The sequence below is a fragment of the Rissa tridactyla genome, chromosome 7 (assembly GCF_028500815.1).
Source record: "Rissa tridactyla isolate bRisTri1 chromosome 7, bRisTri1.patW.cur.20221130, whole genome shotgun sequence".
NCBI lineage: Eukaryota > Metazoa > Chordata > Aves > Charadriiformes > Laridae > Rissa > Rissa tridactyla.
In genome coordinates this window covers 21,159,280-21,177,173 of record NC_071472.1, presented here as the reverse complement: position 1 = coordinate 21,177,173, position 17,894 = coordinate 21,159,280, and the positions used below count along the sequence as shown (strand labels likewise).

The following is a 17,894-nucleotide window of genomic DNA, read 5'->3' as shown; positions in this document are numbered from 1 at the left end:
GGTCTGCATGCACTCTTGAGTTGTCCATTAGATCATATAGTTGAGCCTGTCTTCATGTACCAGTTGAAGATGTGTAAGGAACGGCACAGTAATATTGGTGATGGCTTCAATCTTGTTGCCTGTCCTCTGGAATGAAGTCCCAGTGCTTTTGGTCACTTCAGACAATTTCTGTCTCTTCTGTATCTGTTTTAGCAGTTTTAGACTTTTATCTAGACTTGATAGGATTCTGATTTTAGTCACAAAATGTTGCTGTTAAGCAGTGATTATTGCACTGCTTCTCCCTTCCCTGCACAGTCTCTTTCCCCCACATCTGCCTGTTGATAAAGGGTGGTAAATTTGAGTTTATTTTTATCCCCCTCTTTCTTCTTCTCCTTTCACAGCCCTGGGTTTTAGAGATAAGAGAGGGAGAAACAAAAGGTTAAGAAATTTATAATAAGCAACAAAATTAAGTGTCAACTTCAGTGGATTTTTTAAATTAAAAATAAATATAATTTTTGTCAAATTTCCAGTTTTCTAGCGTGTGTTGTATATTTAGGTGTATGTGAGGACTTCTTATTTTGCTGTTTCTTATTGCACAGATACAGATTCACCAGCTTCTAAAATATATCACTTGGTTTTAATACTTGAACTCATGTTATGGTTTCGAGAATCTAGGTCCTTCCTAAATCTACAAATTCAGCATCTTTGAGACAGGCTTTCCTCAAGGCATCTTGTAAGAACAATGAAGAAGAAGAAAAATTGGGAGAGGAACAAAAACATTCTTAAAATATTCAAAGGAGGGTGACTTCCTTATTCTACTATTAAGAGCGAGGAGACTGCCTATCATAGTACAAGTACACCTATGGCTTTTGTGGTATGCCATCCCAGTAATTCAGTATCAAAGCCTTAATCTTTTTTTTTTTTTCTTTCACACCAGTATTGAAACACCAGCATGGCATTTCCCTTCAATTCTTGCTAAAATCCTACTATTGAGAGATTCCCCATTGTTACAAGATATGCTGTGCACTGACATTTAGACTGAATATCTGTTAGATGCACTTACTGGAGATTTTTCCTTTAATCCTACTTCACTAGCAACACAGAATACAATGACATCTTAGAAAAATCTAAGACTGAATTTCTGATTAAGAACTTCTTCCCTGCTTAGAGTACTGAAAGCAAAATACTTTTGGTTACCCGCAGCAAGAATAAATGAGCCATCCCACTCTATTTCTATAGGTTCAATGGATTAGAACTTGTTTTCTTCCCTTTGTTTTTAAAAACATTGCTAGTACAAGGTTGGAATTGAATTCTTTTAGATTACAAAATATAAATTTGAGCTGTTAAACACCCGCCTATTTCTTGATGTTTTCACAGAGTTTACTTTCCTTAAAATTATATATGGAAGTATTGGAAAATCCTTTGAAGCTATCTGTACCTTGTTTCTTCAAAACAGAATCTCTTGTATTCCAGCCAAAGTAACCCAAACAAGATTTGAAATGTTGCATCAAACAATGTATTCAGCTGAATGTGAAGAGGTGGTAATCCATGTCATAAGGGTTTTGGGTTGGGTTGTCTCGTTTTACATAGTTAAATCTGGTAGGTAATATTCTGCCTCATTTCTCTGATCAGATAAGAGGCAATACAGTTTCCAGATGCAGATGTGAAGTGGCTCACAGGCTGCGTCAAGCATATCATTTCACAGTGTTTTGGGTTGAAGCCGAAAATTCGGAGACTGCTTCCAGTCACTAGAATCTAGTATAGAAGTCCAGTGTAACTGACATTCCTCTCTGACTTGCCTAAGACAGGAAGTGTTCCTTGACTAGCAGACTGCTTTTCAGTCTTCCACTGTGTTATGCACATAAGAACAGTGTCTTGAAGAAAGCTTTCATAGTTAAAATTCTTACTTGCTTGCTATTTCCTTATCATTTCAGTGCTTACTCACCTGCCTTTCTGTTTCAGAATTATATAGTGTATGTTTGTGTATGTAAATAACAGGAAGTAGGAAGAAAGCAGTTAAACATTATGCAGGTAGCCTTCATATACTGAACAGGATGTTTGAAAAACTATTTTGATTCAGAAGTGCCTTTCACAAGTGTAACCAGAGAGAGGATTGTGATGCATTTATAAATGCCTCCTTTTTGAAAACAAAATCAAAACACCATTGAAAACTAGGCAGCAGTGGCATTGCTTGCTGTTTGTCTACTGCTAATTTTACTTTGTGATTGGTTTAACTCCTGTTTGCTTCAATGGGAGCTGATTAAATCTGTGGTAGCTCTTGTGTTTATAAAATTTTCTGTGGTATTTTATTCAGAATAGTCTATGATGGGACTTCATTCTTAAGGATGCATGCTTATGTACATTTCAGTTTGTTAATATCTATTCTGTGATTGCTTCTCAGAAGTGGATCCATGCACAGTCTTAATGGGATAGATTTGGAGAAGCAAATAAGAAAACTGTTTCTGATGGAATTTGCTTATATCCCAAAACTAATGGGTGAATGTTAATGAGGTATTTGCTTCTGTCAGTGAATTTAACACAACCCACTCTAACATTTTTTCCCAATAAAATTAGTCATACCAAAATACTGTAGTATTTAGAGCAATACTATTTCAGCAGCTCTATTTTCAGAATATCCCTCTGAAGATGAAAAGTTTTATCTGTTTTAAAGGTAAGGGAATGGAAATGAGTGATATTACTTGACCAAGAGCCCAGAGGAAACGACAGGGAAAACGCTCTCTTTAGAAGAGAAATACATTTTCCCTGAGACTATGAAATTTCAGGTTAATACTCACAGAACCTTCTTAATCTTTGAATTACATATAGTTAAAAATTTAATCTACAGGCAATGTTGGAACTTGCACGTTTATATCTTGCACAAGATGATACTGATGCCTGTCAACATCAGTGTTCCTTACTATTGAAGAATGACCAAGATAATGAAGCGGCAGCAATGGTATGTGCTATTATACTAATCCCATATCAGAAGTTTTTTGAAGTGTCTGCAATGTGATGGATCCATAAAACACTACTTCTTAAGAAAGCCTACAGCTTCTGATTTCAAAAAACATGTAAAAAAACCCAACATTGCAACAAAATTATTTTCTTTCTATGCTGGATGATGATTCAATATGAAGTTTCTAGCAGTCATAGCCTTCGTTCTATCTCAATGCAAAAATGTGTCTTTACTGGTAGAGAAAAAAGTAGTAGCTACAAGATTGACTAAAGCATGGCTTAAAACATGTTCTATTAACAATTGCCTAATGGTCAGGGAAGAAGTTATTTTTCCAGCTGGGATAGAGCTGACTTTCTTACTAGCAGCTGATAATAGTGCTCTGCTTTGGATTTGGGATGAAAATAGTGTTGGTAAAACACTGATGGTTTTGGTTGTTGCTAAGAAGTTGAGACCTTTTTCTGCTCCTCATACCGCCCCACCAACAAGAAGCTGGGAGTGCACAAAAAGTTGGAAGGAGACATAACCAGGACAGCTGACTTCAACTGGCCAAAGGAGTAGTTCCTGCCGTGTGACATCATGCTCAGTATATAGAGCTGGGGGAGGAAGGGAAGGCGATATTCATAGTTATGACATTTGTCTTCCCAAGTAACCATTAAGTGCGATGGAGCCCTGTTGTCCTGGAGATGGCTGAATACCTGTGTGCCAATGGGAAGCAGGGAATTAATTCCTTGTTTTGCCTTGCTTGCATGCACAGCTTTTGCTCTACCTATTAAACTGTCTTTATCTCAACTTCCGAGTTCTTTCTCACTTTTACTCTTCTGATTCTCTCCCCCAGCCCAACAGGGGGGAGTGACCAAGCAGCTGAGTGATCCTAGGTGCTGGCTGGGGTTAAACCATGACACCAGCACAGTAATATGTCCAAGTGGTGACCAATGAGGAGCCGTGTTCCTCAGGGGTCAGTAGTTGGACCAGTGCTGTTTAACATCTTTGTCAGCAATGTGGAGAATAGGATTGAGTGCACCCTTAGCAAGTTTCCCAATGACACCAGGCCCTGTGGAGCAGTCGACATACTGGAGGGAAGGAATGCCATCCAGAGGGACACAGAGAGGCTTGAGAGGTGGGTCCCTCCTAACCCCATCAAGTTCAGCAAGGCCAAGTGTAAGGTTCTGCATTTGGATCAAGTCAATCCCAAGCAGAAATGCAAGCTGGGCAGAGAATGGATTGAGAGCAGCTCTGAGGAGAAGGACCTGGGGGTGTTGGTGGATGAGCTGGCAACATCTGCTCACAGTCCAGGCAGCCAACCCTATCCTGGGCTGTATCAAAAGAAGTGTGGCCAGCAGGGCCAGGGAGATGATTCTTCCCCTCTGTCTGCTCTGGTGAGACCCCACCTACAGTACTGTGTCCAACTCTGGGGCCCCCAAAATAAGAAGGACATGGACTTGTTGGAGCAAGTCCAGAGGAGGGCCGTGAAGATGATCAGAGGGCTGGAGCACCACTCCTATGAAGACAGGCTGAGAGAGTTGGGGTTGTTCAGCCTGGAGAAGAGAAGGCTTCGGGGAGATCTTATAGCAGCTTTCCAGTACCTAAAAGGGGCCTACAGGAGAGATGGGGAGTGACTCTTTATCAGGGAGTGTAGTGACAGGACAAGGGGTAACTGTTTTAAACTAAAAGAGGATATATTTTAGATTAGGTATTAGGAAGGAATTCTTTACTGTGAGAGTGGTGAGATACTGGAACAGGTTGCCCAGAGAGGTGGTAGATGGCCTATCCCTGGAAGTGTTCAAGGCCAGGTTGGATGGTGCTTTGAGCACCCTAGTCTAGTGGGAGGTGTCCCTGCCCATGGCAGGGGGTTGGAACTAGATGATCTTTAATCATAGAATCATTTTGCTTGGAAGAGACTTTAAGATCATCAAGTCTAACCGTTAACCTAGCACTGCCAAGTTGCAACTAAACCATTTCTCTCAGCACTACATCTACATGTTCTTTTAAATGCTTCCAGGGATCGCAACTCAACCACTTCCCTGGGTACCCTGTTCCAATGCTTGACAACCCTTTCAGTGAAGAAGTTTTTCCCTCTATCTAGTCTAAACCTCCCCTGGTGCAACTTGAGGCCGCTTCCTCTTGTTCTGTTACTTGGGAGAAAAGACTCACAAGGTAGTTGTAGAGAGTTATAAGGTCTCCTCTCAGCCTCCTTTTCTTCAGACTAAACAGTTCCAGTTCCCTCAGCCGCTCCTCCTAAGACTTGTGCTCTAGACCCTTCACCAGCTTCGTTGCCCTTCTTTGGACACTCCAGCACCTCAGTGTCTTTCTTGTAGTCAGGGGCCCAAAACTGAACACAGTGTTCAATGTGTGGCCTCACCAAGTGCCAAGTACAAGGGGACAATCACTTCCCTAGTCCTGCTGGCCACGCGATTTCTGATACAAACCAGGATGCTATTGGCTGCCTTGGCCACCTGAGCACAGTGCTGGCTCATACTCAGCAGGCTGTCGATCAATGACCCTGGGTCCTTTTCTGCTGGGCAGCTTTCCAGCCACGCTTCCTCAAGCCTGTAGTGCTGCATGGGGTTTTTGTGACTCAGGTGCAGGACCTGGCACTTGGCCTTGTTGAACCTCATACCCTTGGCCTCAGCCTATTAATCCAGCCTGTCCAGGTCCCTCCGTAGAGCCTTGCTACCCGCAAGCAGATGAACGCTCTCACCCAACCTGATGTCATCTGCAAACTCACTGAGGGTGCACTCAATTCCCTTGTCCAGATCATTGATAAAGATATGAAACAGAACTGGCCCCAATACTGAGCCTTGGGGAACACCACTTGTGACTGGCTGCCAACTGGATTTAACTCCATTCACCACAACTCTTTGGGCCTGGCCATCCAGCCAGTTTTTCACTCAGGAAAGCATACGCTCATCCAAGCCATAAGCAGCCAGTTTCTCCAGGAGAATGCTTTGGGAAACAGTGTCAAAAGCTTTACTGAAGTGTAGACAACATCCGTAGCCTTTCCCTCATCCACTAAGGGGGTCACCTTGTCATAGGAGATTAGATTAGCAAAGCATGACCTGCCCTTCATAAACTCAATCGACTTTAAGGTCCCTTACAACCCAAACCATGCTCTGATTCTATGAGTATTAAAGCAAGCATCTAAAACAAAAAACTTCCAGAAGAAAAGAACTATGTACTTAAGGTGGTTTTACATCCTTATGTAATCATAGTAGGTCATATTCCTACTTAACCATTTTTAATCATAGCTGCAGATACAGGATTTGTATACTTCTTGGCTTAAAAGACAGCTCAATAGGCTGAGGAACTTTTGCTTTAACACATTAGGAGCAAAATGATTTTGAGATGGGAATAATTTATTTTCTCACAGCAGTCTAACATCTGGAATTTATTCTAGTATGGTGCAAGGACAGGAGTAATAGCACTCTTAATATATATTATTAAATCTACTTTTTCTTAGCTGCCTCTCAGTAGAAAGAAACTGAAATGAAATAGCTTGTTTTACTTCCACTGCTGAAGTGGGCTATCATCTTTCTTTTTTCCTGAACTTTAAACTATGCTTTTCCATGTGCTTAATCTGCATTTGTGGGAAATAAAATTAGGACTCAAACTATGCAAGTAAAAATGAACATATTTGAAAGGTACATCAAAGTGTTTTATTCTCTTTTAATTTATACCTTAAGTGCAAAATGGAGGTGTGAGCCTACACCTCCTCATTATTATCCTTTGTGTCTGTATATAGTGTTTATTTTCCAGAGCGTAATGGAAAACCCAAATCGGTTTACTTCTTGTGCAGTTCCTACAGCACTTTAAAGCTATAGTTTCATCTCCCCACTTCGCAGAAATAGAATTCATTATAAACGACAATTTGTAATACTTTGTTTTGTTTTCTCTAAATTGGTTTATGTTGTAGATGATGGCTGATATCATGTTCCGGAAGCAAGATTATGAACAAGCTGTCTTTCATTTCCAGCAGCTCCTAGAACGCAAGCCAGGCGAGTATTTAGCAGTGATATTTTTAATTCTTTCTGGTACATAGTTCTAATGAGATGGAGGAATAAATATCTAAAAAATACTTTGTATGATTAAAAAGAAATGTGCTACTTATCATGTAATGGATACTAAAGCCAAAGACCAAAACATAAAGCTATTTTAAGGGAAGATAAGAAAATTATTTCTCTTACATACGGTAATTTCCTTTGCTGCAATGTAACATGCATTGTTTACCTCAAGCCAAATAGAGCCAGGGTGTTATTCAATTGTAACTATAAAGCACTTTTTCTTGTGTTTAAGATACGAGTGCATGAACACAAAGCTAGCATTTTATTTTAAGATTAATAAAGGAAACTTCTCTTGGATGGGAGTAAGTTTCTGTTAGCATTTTGCAAATTATGACCAGAAAGAAAGCTACTAAAATCTATTAAAGTAGTACTATAATGAATATAAAGCTTTCTAGTCAACTTTGTGAAAGAAACGATGAGAATACAGCAAGTTTTTTTGTTTGAGTGCTTTTGAAAGTGAAGTACAATTGCCTTTATACAGGTTTTTATAGAAGTATTGCAAGTATCACTTGATTTCTTCATTCTTGTGTCTGTGGTTACTATGTAATATGACTTATGTATTACATCATATCTCATTTTTGTATGTTTTTTCACAAGGTAGGCTCTCTTTTTTAAGCTATTCCTATAGCAAATAACTAGAATTACAATGTCCTAATTATTTGTGTATTTAGATAACTATGCAACCCTCTCACGATTAATTGATCTGTTAAGAAGAGCTGGGAAACTAGAAGAAGTCCCAAGATTTCTTTTAATGGCTGAAAAACATTCTTCCAGAACAAAGCTTGAACCAGGATTTCACTACTGCAAAGGACTGTATCTTTGGTACTTGCAATTTTAATTAAGAAAAGGTTTATTTGATATGTAGTGCATATTTAAATTAACTTTCTTGTCATCCATTATTATTCAGTGCTACATGTAGTGTGATAAGTAATATAGCAACACTTTCCTAATTACTTAAGGTGCTAGGATTTTAGGAAAGGACTCCTTTTCCCTCCTGAAATACTTTCCAATTAGCTTCTCTTTAAAATGAAGCTGTTTTATGTCTCATATACATCTTTTGTATTTCCTACTTTCTAAAAGGGATGTTCTTGCTGTTCAATAATAGAATATTGCTTATTTTCAAATTTTAGAATTTGTCAGACTCTTTTTAGTCTGTAAAAACAAGTTCCTTGCAATAGTATGCATGCTGGTCAAACCTTGCGTTATCAGTATGTGCAAGTGTGTCATCTGTTTTTAAATTCTCAGGGTTCTTGAGATTTGGGTGGGATTTGGGGCAGTGAACTTTACTTGCCCAGCTTTAAATATTATAATTATTTGTCTAGGTATACAGGTGAACCAAATGATGCACTCCGGCATTTTAATAAAGCTCGAAAGGACAGTGACTGGGGACAGAATGCGGTCTACAACATGATTGAAATTTGCTTGAACCCAGATAATGAAACTGTGGGTGGTGAAGTCTTTGAAAATCTGGATGCTGATATAGGGTAAGTGAATGAAATAAATACTGCTTGGGTTCTTCTGTCATCCCCTTCCTCTGCCACCCCTTAATAATGTGCCTTAATTTAAATTGCTAAAACTTTGAGCTTATCTAATGAATATTGTGAGACACCATCCTAGACCGTGTTAAGTCAGTCTCAAGCAGAAAATATAGATTTTATCTGGAATCCTGGTCACTTGCAGTGTTAAAAACAGCTTGTTATGTTGGAGCTGCTGTTGTTACAGAGGAGAATCAATGTAGAATGCCTACATAACAGAGCTATCTTGTACGCAATGTCATGCCTTTAGCATGGAGTCAGTATTAACTTGTAATTAATTTGGTGTATGATAAAAAAATTAACTTTTACAAATACTTTCTTTCTGATAACAGTAATTCAACAGAGAAGCAGGAGTCTGTGCAGTTGGCTGTAAGAACAGCAGAAAATCTTCTGAAGGAACTCAAGCCTCAGACCATTCAGGGTCACATTCAACTTCGAATTATGGAAAATTATTGTCTCATGGCAACCAAACAAAAATCAAGTGTTGAACGAGCACTGAATACTTTCACTGAAATAGTGGTAGTTGAGGTTAGTAACCTGTCTTATTTCGTCAGCCTTCTCTTTCACACTTACTATGTTTTTTTAACTGGTCTCGCAGTTTACATTCAGGAATAGTGGCACGTGTTAGTGGTATTTGTTCTAAGCAATTTTTTTTCCTGCTAAATAATATTTTATATAAAATTTGAAAAAAAATACATGCTGAAATAACAACATCTTTTGGAAGTTTTCAATTGGATTGCAAATTTATAACTCAACTAAATGCTAATATTGCCAGTTACTGAAATGTGAATAGGCTTTTTGGTTTGAGTTGCTGGGTTTGCTCTTTAATTCCCAGTCTTGCCACAGCGTGTCTGATGTAAGTCCATACAGTACCTTCATTCTGTAAGCAAAAACAATTAAATATAAGCTGCTTTCCTGTAGTTCATGGCAATTTGACAGAATTTAGATTCCAGGGCAAGACTATCCATCTGCTTAAAATTCATCCCTATGATGGAAATCTTTGTTATTTTATAGCTACTTGTAGTAGCTATAGTATTAGTATAGCTAGTAATCCTAAACTTTTAGGATTAGTAACAGATATTCTTGTTACCGATACCTTTCAAGAGATCTTATTTAAGCACATGTAGACACATTTAGTTCATCGTAATGCCGAGAAATACGTAAGTTACTACTACCTATTAACTGTGTACTAAACTGCTGCTTGGCTGAGCTGAGTATACTGATGCCTATCTTGCATGTAAGGCAGTTCTGAGAATTACAAACAAGGTATCTCTCTGCCTCCAGTACTGACTTCAGAGTTCTGCTCAGGATTGATCTGATGTCCTTTGAATATATAATGTTTTCACATGGTGACAGTTCTAGCAGGAAGAATGTTCCAGTCTATCTAGTCTTCCCTCCAGGGCTGCATAAAATATGCAGGTTAAATCTCTTCAGACTTCAGAGGTTATTGTTCCATGCTAAGTGTGAGACTATTGAGAGAGAGGGGGAATGAGCTAGTCGTTACATGGAAGAGGGGCTTTTGATGGGGTCATTTTTTTTCAACCCACTACGGAAAGCCTATTTACTGCACAACCCTACAAAGAGGTGTAAGAGGCAGAATACCAATAGTGAGCCAGGAACACTGGGAGGGAGAAAGGAGCTTTTAAGTTAGCTGCTGATAGAACTACTCTCTGCATTTAGAAAGCGGTTTTGTGTTGTAAGCCCCATTCTCGTCTATACCCCGTGCAAATAAAGGCAGGATTTTAAAAATCACACTTGCTCCTGCACTTGAGGCTCTTGCATAAAATGGTGGCTTTTAAGAATCCTCTTTGTTATATGTATCTTTCGGATACAGGCAGTTTAGACTTATATTTTTAGGAGCTGTACACCTAGTTGTAGGAATTGGTGTCCCTGTTATTGACATTTGACAGGCACTCCTAAAAGTAGAAAATAAAAATACCACTTGTAATGTAACTTCAAGTGAGTTCAGTTTCCCTCTGAAGTGTTAACTTGTGTATCAAAAGGATAGCTCTTAATGGTATCAGAAAGTTTCTCGTTGAGATGAAATCCCTGTGGATGCTTTCAACGTTTCCTGAGCCTGAATAATATTGTTTTATGCCCAAACTTATATTCAGCCTCTTAATTATTTAACATGGAGTTTATCATAATTAGTTTTACAGAAATCCACTAGATGGAAATCATGTTTGTAAGATTGGATGTTCTATCTTTATTTCCTGAGATTTAGCTTTTAGTTTAGCTTTCAGATACCTGGTGAAAGTCTTCTGTAAAAAAAAAAAATGCTAAAAGCAAAATAAAAAAGCACCAAGTAGTCACTATGCTTTTTTACTGCAGAAGGATCATATACCAGCACTTTTGGGAATGGCCACAGCCTACATGATCTTGAAACAGACTCCACGAGCCAGAAGCCAGTTAAAACGGATTTCAAAAATGAGCTGGAATCCCATTGATGCAGAGGAATTTGAAAAGAGTTGGCTTCTGCTTGCAGATATATATATTCAGTCTGCAAAATATGATATGGCAGGTGAATTACTAAAACGATGCCTTCGTCATAACAGGGTAAGTGAATGTCCATTAAAAGTAATCTTAGTAACCTTTTATTTTAATTCATCTAAATGTTTAGTTTTTCTCTGAAAGATGATTTTGAAATTGAATTCTTTTTCCAGTTGCCTAGTATGTTGCTTATTAAGGAGAAATAGAATAAAACAATCAAGGAAACCAGCAACTTTACAGTGGAGCACAGTAAACAAATCTGTGAATGCTGCTTAGTTATTTTTATTCATATTCTGTAATAACTTGTGCAAGTTTTAGCTGTAGTGACACTAGAAGCTTAAGGTTTTTATGCAATGTCAGACATGCATTTTACTGCTTCTCACAAACCTGATGAAGAAAGATGTAGCCATAGAAATTTTGGAGACTTGCTCCATTTATGAAGAGTTGTTATCTTCATCTCTTAAAATACGTTTATAAACATTTATGGTCATAAGCCCGCTACCATACAGGATTTTCTTTTTTTTTTTATGCTAGCATTAGTCCTCTGCTTTGAAGATACTGTCTTGTAGATTGTCTGGGGACAAGCTCTAATGTTTTTACCTCGGGGTTTCTGAGCAAGCGAACTGCCCAATGCTCTGCTTTGGAGCTATAGGAACAAGCACGGATCTTAGTTCTTGTGCTTATTTTTCATTTTGTCCCGTTTTGCTGATAACGTTTTTCCATCTATACACTTCACTTTCTTTCACATGGGGCACATCCAGTAGGCTAGTCTTCCATAGATACTATGCTGCAGGTTCAGGATACTGTTTGTAGTGCACATACTTGTTTTAGAAAAGCACCTGTTGCTGTATATTTCTTTTTCTGAATTCATCAGTATAAAAGGTAAGGTTCATTATTCAGTCACATTTCTGCAGCCTCCTTGAGAGGTTGACTTATTTGAACTTGTACTCTTTTTGTTTTTAAATATTAAAATTAAGACGCAGCTACAATAGTTCTTGATATAATGGTATCATGTACTTCTGCACAGATACCTCTTAAAATAGGATGTACTCAATTTCATTTTTACAGCAAATTGGTTTGAATTTAGTTAAGAAAAAATTGTATATAAAGGTCAGTTGCACACTTGTCCAGATGTCCAAGGAAAGTTGCAAAATCCATACCACTGGAGAATAAACATGAGTCATCTCTCATTTCATACAAAATTAAATATTTAGTGGTTGGTGTTCTCTTCAGGATATTTATGTCTGTCTTTAGCTTTAAGTGTAAAATGATAATGTAAAACAGTTCCCAAAAATAAGGCTGTGAAAATACCTTTTTAAGAAAAGGGGAAGCAAACCATATTTGTGGAATATAGAACGCTTTCTGGCTGGACTTGAAATGTGGCTGCTGTAGGGTTATTATTAACTGAGAGAGGTATCGAGAAGGTTCCTGGAGGCTCTAAACATTTTTGAAGGAGTAGTTGCAGTGTCCCCTGTGATGAACTCTGTACTTGACTTGGAGTAACATAGGAAGTTGCTGTGCTCCATATAACTTATTTGTATTACAGACATTTTAAATCAAGACTATCTTGTCATCAAAGTTAGTACAAGTATCACGTAAGCTCTCCAGTTGTACAGATTTGAAGTAGTTAAGCAATTAAGCTGTCAGTACTATTGTATATAAGCTTACCTAAATAAAATTTTGAATTAATATTTGTATTTTGCAGTCGTGCTGCAAGGCTTACGAATACATGGGATACATAATGGAAAAAGAACAAGCATATAAGGATGCAGCAATAAATTACGAGATGGCCTGGAAATATGGAAACCAAACGAATCCAACAATAGGCACGTATATGTAACCTGTACAGATGATTTCAGGCCCTACAGTAGGAATGAAACAGCTACCCTTTATTGGAAAGACTGCTTTTAATTTTCCATAGATATAGAGTATCACTGGTTTTCCTCACATAAAAACCGCAGATGTTTACAGGTGTACTTCACAGTCACTTGGAAAGCCCCCATGGCAAGAGAGAGCAGCTTTATGATACTTCAGAAGTTTCTGCTTACTGTTTTAGTACAAGGTTTGGTCTGAAACAATTTTAGTTGCTCTTTGTGAGCAACTTTCTCTGTAAGTACAGTATTAATTTTTATTAATGTATTTATAGTAATGTAGTAGACTACTGTCTATAGTAGAGAACCTTTTCTAATACCCAGTATATATCTGATGGTGGCAGATCATTGATTTAATTATTTCATTTTGAAAATCAGAAGAACTATCTATTTATATGGATAAGGTTTTATATACATAAGGATTTTAAAAATAAATTATTTAAATGCCTTTAAATATATCTGGTTTAAAAATAATGGTTGACTGAAAACTTCGGGTAGTGCTCAAGTTCCAGTTTGGATTGTTGATTGAAGTCTACACTAAAATGTCACATTTTTAGACTACTGTAGGGAACCCTTTACAAAAGAGATACATGTAATAAAATGCCCTTTCTTACTCAACACCTAGGGTCTGGCTCTAGGTCCCAAAGCTGGTGGTTTACACAAACTCTGTTCCCAGTTTTGGCCTATGCTTATGGGCCCTCAAAAATACATACTTCTTGTGGTCTTGAATCTGTGGTCTTTTTCTGTGCCCTAGGTTTTTTTAGTGTTAGGATGAGATAGCCTTTGGCATCAACTGTAAAACCAGTGTTTTTTTAACAAGATTGTAACTGTTATGCATATGAGCTGCCATACGTTTTGTTTCTTTACTGTAAGTCCTGGATGCTGCAATAGTTTGGTTCATGATTTTATCTAATATCATCTGTAGATTAAAGTAGTATTTTATTAATGGAACTAAATGTTTTATGGTTTAGCTCCTGCTTTTATAACACAGTTGAAGAAATAAAAATGCACATTCATGGATGGATTGCCAAAACATGCATTATCCTATGTACTGCGAGTCAGATTAGGAGGGTCAAAGCAGAAGGAAGACTCAGATGTCAAAACAGAAATAAAAATGAGTGACAGAAATCAGACTAAGGTTTTATGGTAAAATCTCCAAGTATCTGAGTTTGGATGCAGGAATTTTACAAGTTGTTCCTGCTCCTGTAGACTGACCTGTGAATTTCTTGCTAAGAGATTACAGTTGTTGATCAAATAAAATGTATTAGAAAGAAGAAGTTGTAGTAGTAAAAAGGTGCGATTTCTGGAGTTTGTAGTGAACATGGATCAAGGCTTTCATTTTGCTGTTTTGAAACCCTCTAGATGGTAGGAATTGAACAGATTACAAAATCATTTGGTTGGTGTCTAGACAGGAGAATGCCTTTGTGAAATTAAAGAGTGGAATGATCTTGCTTACAAAAAGTGAGAGTATGATATTCAGGGTACTATGTGCACATTGATTTTTCTAGTTTTGCATACAGCATTGTGAGAATTGTCAAGGATTAAAACTAAAATGGTTAAAGCAGCACAAACTTCATCTGGCAAGTGAAACTGTATAAACTGGTATCAGATCCCTCATACTCATTTGCTAGTGAGGATAAGTTCATAAATGAAAGATTTGAAATTTCAAATTTTAGAAATTGCATACTTAGAACCTTTTCTTTTTTTTTGCTCAGTCCTCATCTCTGTCCAGGCTGATACACTTGAGCTATACCTTTTGTGTCGAAAGCATCAGCCTGACATGTTGCTATGCGACTTAGCTATTCCATGTGACTTTTTTTTATCAGTGGTCTGCTGACAGTGGAACAGAATAGCATTTTAATTCCCTAGTTTGTTACTGCTCTCTTTATTTTTTTTTCTTCTTTTGTCCTTTAATAATGGAATTGCCTTTACAGAGGGACAGTGTATTGTAGGTCACAGTGAGGAACTCTGTGGGGTACCATAGTAATTGAACGAGGACAACCATTCTGTGTTCTCTGTAGTAACACGTGCTCTCCAGAATAATGTCTCCTTTTGATTCAGACATAGCTATGAGTGTGTAAAGGACTTTTATTTACTACTTGAAGTGACTTTGAATAGCAATTTTGATCTCTACAGGCTTAGATGAGAGAATACTAGAAAACAAACATTCTAACTTTAGAAACATACGGTGACCAAAATTAACTTGAATGTGATATTTTCATTATTCAATACAGAAATTAAAATTGTTGCCTTTTTTTCCCCTTCTACTTACAGGATACAAGCTGGCTTTCAATTACTTGAAAGGAAAGAGATATGTTGATGCAATCGATGTTTGTCATAAGGTAGAATTTGTATATGTATTTAATACTTTGCCTACTGTAGCAAAGTTCTTTTGTATAATGATCCTGTATTTTGTTGAGTTTAAATTTCTAAAGTACCTGGCTTAATGTAAGAAAGATGCCCTATGTAATAAGTTAGATTAAATTAGATATCCTCTACATTATCTGCTTTAACCTGAGCTACTTCCTGGCCACCAGGTAAATAAGAGAGAAAGTGGCTGGCTATCATTTGTGAAAGCATATTCAAATGGCAGCACTTCTGTTTGCCCTGTGGTTGCAGCATGGTAAATCCATACAGAAGTATAGCTGAAGAAGTTAATCAGAAGACACTGTTAGAAAGTAACTTCCAGTATTATCTTTGTATGGTGCAAACATAGAGCAGATGCAGAATAAGAAGAAGGGCTACTATTACAGAAGCGGTGTGAACATGAGGAGTTGTTAATTATTAGTATTAGTAATGAAATAAATTATAGTTGCTCTTTTGAGAGGGAATTACAGGTAACTAGAAAGGATACATTAAATAGAAGGCTAAGGGAGAAGAGGGAATTAAAGGGCAAGAAGATGACGTGGGTAGAGTAGAGTAAGGAAGAGCCTGAGGGAGTGAAAATGGAAGAGCAGTTTATCATTGCAGAGAAAGTATACTTAAAACCTTGGAAATGTCTCCAGAGGTCGCTGTTCCGAATGCACGCATTTCAAGCCACCCAGAGACTTTAGCCCTTAACCCCTGTGTCTCTTGCACCAAGGTGACAGCGCAGCATGAAAGGGAAGCAAGGTGTCTTTGGTAAAGTTGCTCTTGACCTCCATACATGGTAGTTTCTAGCCACAGTTCAATATTTATGCAGTCTTAAAACAAACTTGTCATGTTGTTATTTTAGTTTTAGAATGCGTAAGCTCAGTGTAAGGGGGGTAACCAAACACAGTGTTCTTTCCTTTTAGACACAGAACTTTTGGGTTGTTTTGTCTTTTGACAGGTCCTTGAAGCACATCCAAACTATCCAAAGATCAGAAAGGAAATACTTGACAAGGCCCGTGCATCACTAAGAACGTGAATTTTTTGTATGGCCCATGGACTTGTTTGTTTAATCTGCCTTTGGAAACTATAAATGAAATACTGCAGTGACAGAGACCATATCAGCGCAAAAGTATTGTGAATATGATTAACTTAATTATATTAGAGATCTGGATTATTTTCAAGAAAAGTCTGCAGCCCTGAAAGAAATTGTGTTTATTCTTATTCAGAAGAGAATGCTGCGTACATGTGTGCTATGTAAAGTGTCGTCAAGCATCACAAAAAAAGTGTTATCAGCATTACAGAAATGTTTTAAAGCATTAACTAAGTATTTTGTTTTGTCCATTTGAAATAGGATAGGCTGTTGTTTTGAGTGCTATCTAGTGCAGGTGCATTGTTAAGATGCTGGATTTCAGTTCATGTAAACCATTTATTCATAATTACAGTGTAATCTTTATTATTACAGGTGTATTTCTAACGTGTGTTTTTATTATTTTAACATATATTATAAGCACGTTTTATTTTTGTAATCTTTAAAAACCAGATATATACATTGATCTCAACGAAACTTTCATCTTTAATGAAAATCTAATATTTAAAATTAAGATTTTATGTAAATATTTAGTAAAGGCTTTTATAGATCATGCAAGTCTTACACAGAATTTATTTTCTACTCATGCTATACCCCAGATTTCCAGGCTCTGCATTCCATTAACTTTTGAGCTGTTTGTCAACCAACAATGTGTCAGATTTCTGTGAAGAGTAATGTTTGATTTTTTTTTTTTTTTTTTTTTTTTTTTTTAATTTGGAGTGTTCAGTCTTTCAACATTGTATGTGTAGATAGTAACAGTCTCATGTGCAGAAGTTAGCACTCTTTTTTTTTAATCCATATAAAACACCTTTCTGGAGAAACTGTTTTGATTACAGGGGATTATGATCTTATCTCACATACAGGATGTACCTTTGGATCTTTAAGGAAGCAATGGCATTGAGGAAAGAGAAGGATCAGGGTTTTTTTCAGTGACACAGTTTTTTAAAGCCTTACAAAAACCACTGTTACGCTTCGGATTTGGTTTTCAAACAGCACTTGATGTTGTATGTATTTGACTAGAAAAGTAATGTTTTGGCATGAAAAGGGAATTCTTAATACTAGTAATTAAGTTTCTTAAAATTACCAATTTCAGCTTCATCATTAGGTAATTTTAGCTTTTTCTTTTTTATGACAATTGAATGCTAAGGCTACAAATGGGAACCTGTTTACAATTGTATCTAATCTTGCTTATCAATAACTAGGTGCTGTATCTTGGGTAACTTTATAGCCTTGTTTCCTAAATAGATTAGCGTGCATCACTTACGCAATGGTGCTACCTACTGGTGATTTTCAGGCTCTGCATTCCAGTAACTTCTGAGCTGTTGGTCAACCAAACTGAAATTAATTGATGTGTCTCAGGACTGTAACACTTCTACAAGATTTGTGTGAATATTAGAATATAAACAGCCTCTCCTTCCCTATGGAACCTTGAAACTTATGCTGTAGCCTTATCCCTTCTGTTTGAGCACTGTCAATCAGCGTGTACGTACATAACCGTACCAGGCACAGGACTGCTTCCCCGTTTTTTGCCTGCAAGTTGTATAGTGTGGTGGAGGTATGAGAAAG

The 17,894-nt window shown here is 37.3% G+C and overlaps 1 protein-coding gene across 5 annotated transcripts in view; it reads left to right on the top strand.

Annotated features, from left to right (window-relative positions):
• TTC21B (tetratricopeptide repeat domain 21B) overlaps positions 1–16,971 on the top strand; it is a 42,884-nt gene extending 25,913 nt beyond the window's left edge. For 4 of the 5 annotated variants that reach the window (XM_054209800.1, XM_054209799.1, XM_054209802.1 and 1 more), the window contains 9 exons: positions 2,825–2,935; positions 6,846–6,927; positions 7,665–7,815; positions 8,316–8,477; positions 8,861–9,056; positions 10,860–11,084; positions 12,724–12,844; positions 15,164–15,231; positions 16,200–16,971. In XM_054209800.1, coding sequence (XP_054065775.1) covers positions 2,825–2,935; positions 6,846–6,927; positions 7,665–7,815; positions 8,316–8,477; positions 8,861–9,056; positions 10,860–11,084; positions 12,724–12,844; positions 15,164–15,231; positions 16,200–16,277 — 1,194 coding nt within the window. In that variant the 3' untranslated portion in view covers positions 16,278–16,971. The remainder of the gene's footprint in view (positions 1–2,824; positions 2,936–6,845; positions 6,928–7,664; positions 7,816–8,315; positions 8,478–8,860; positions 9,057–10,859; positions 11,085–12,723; positions 12,845–15,163; positions 15,232–16,199) is intronic. The other variant, XM_054209801.1, reaches the window with a different exon arrangement.
• Positions 16,972–17,894: the final 923 nt, after the last annotated feature.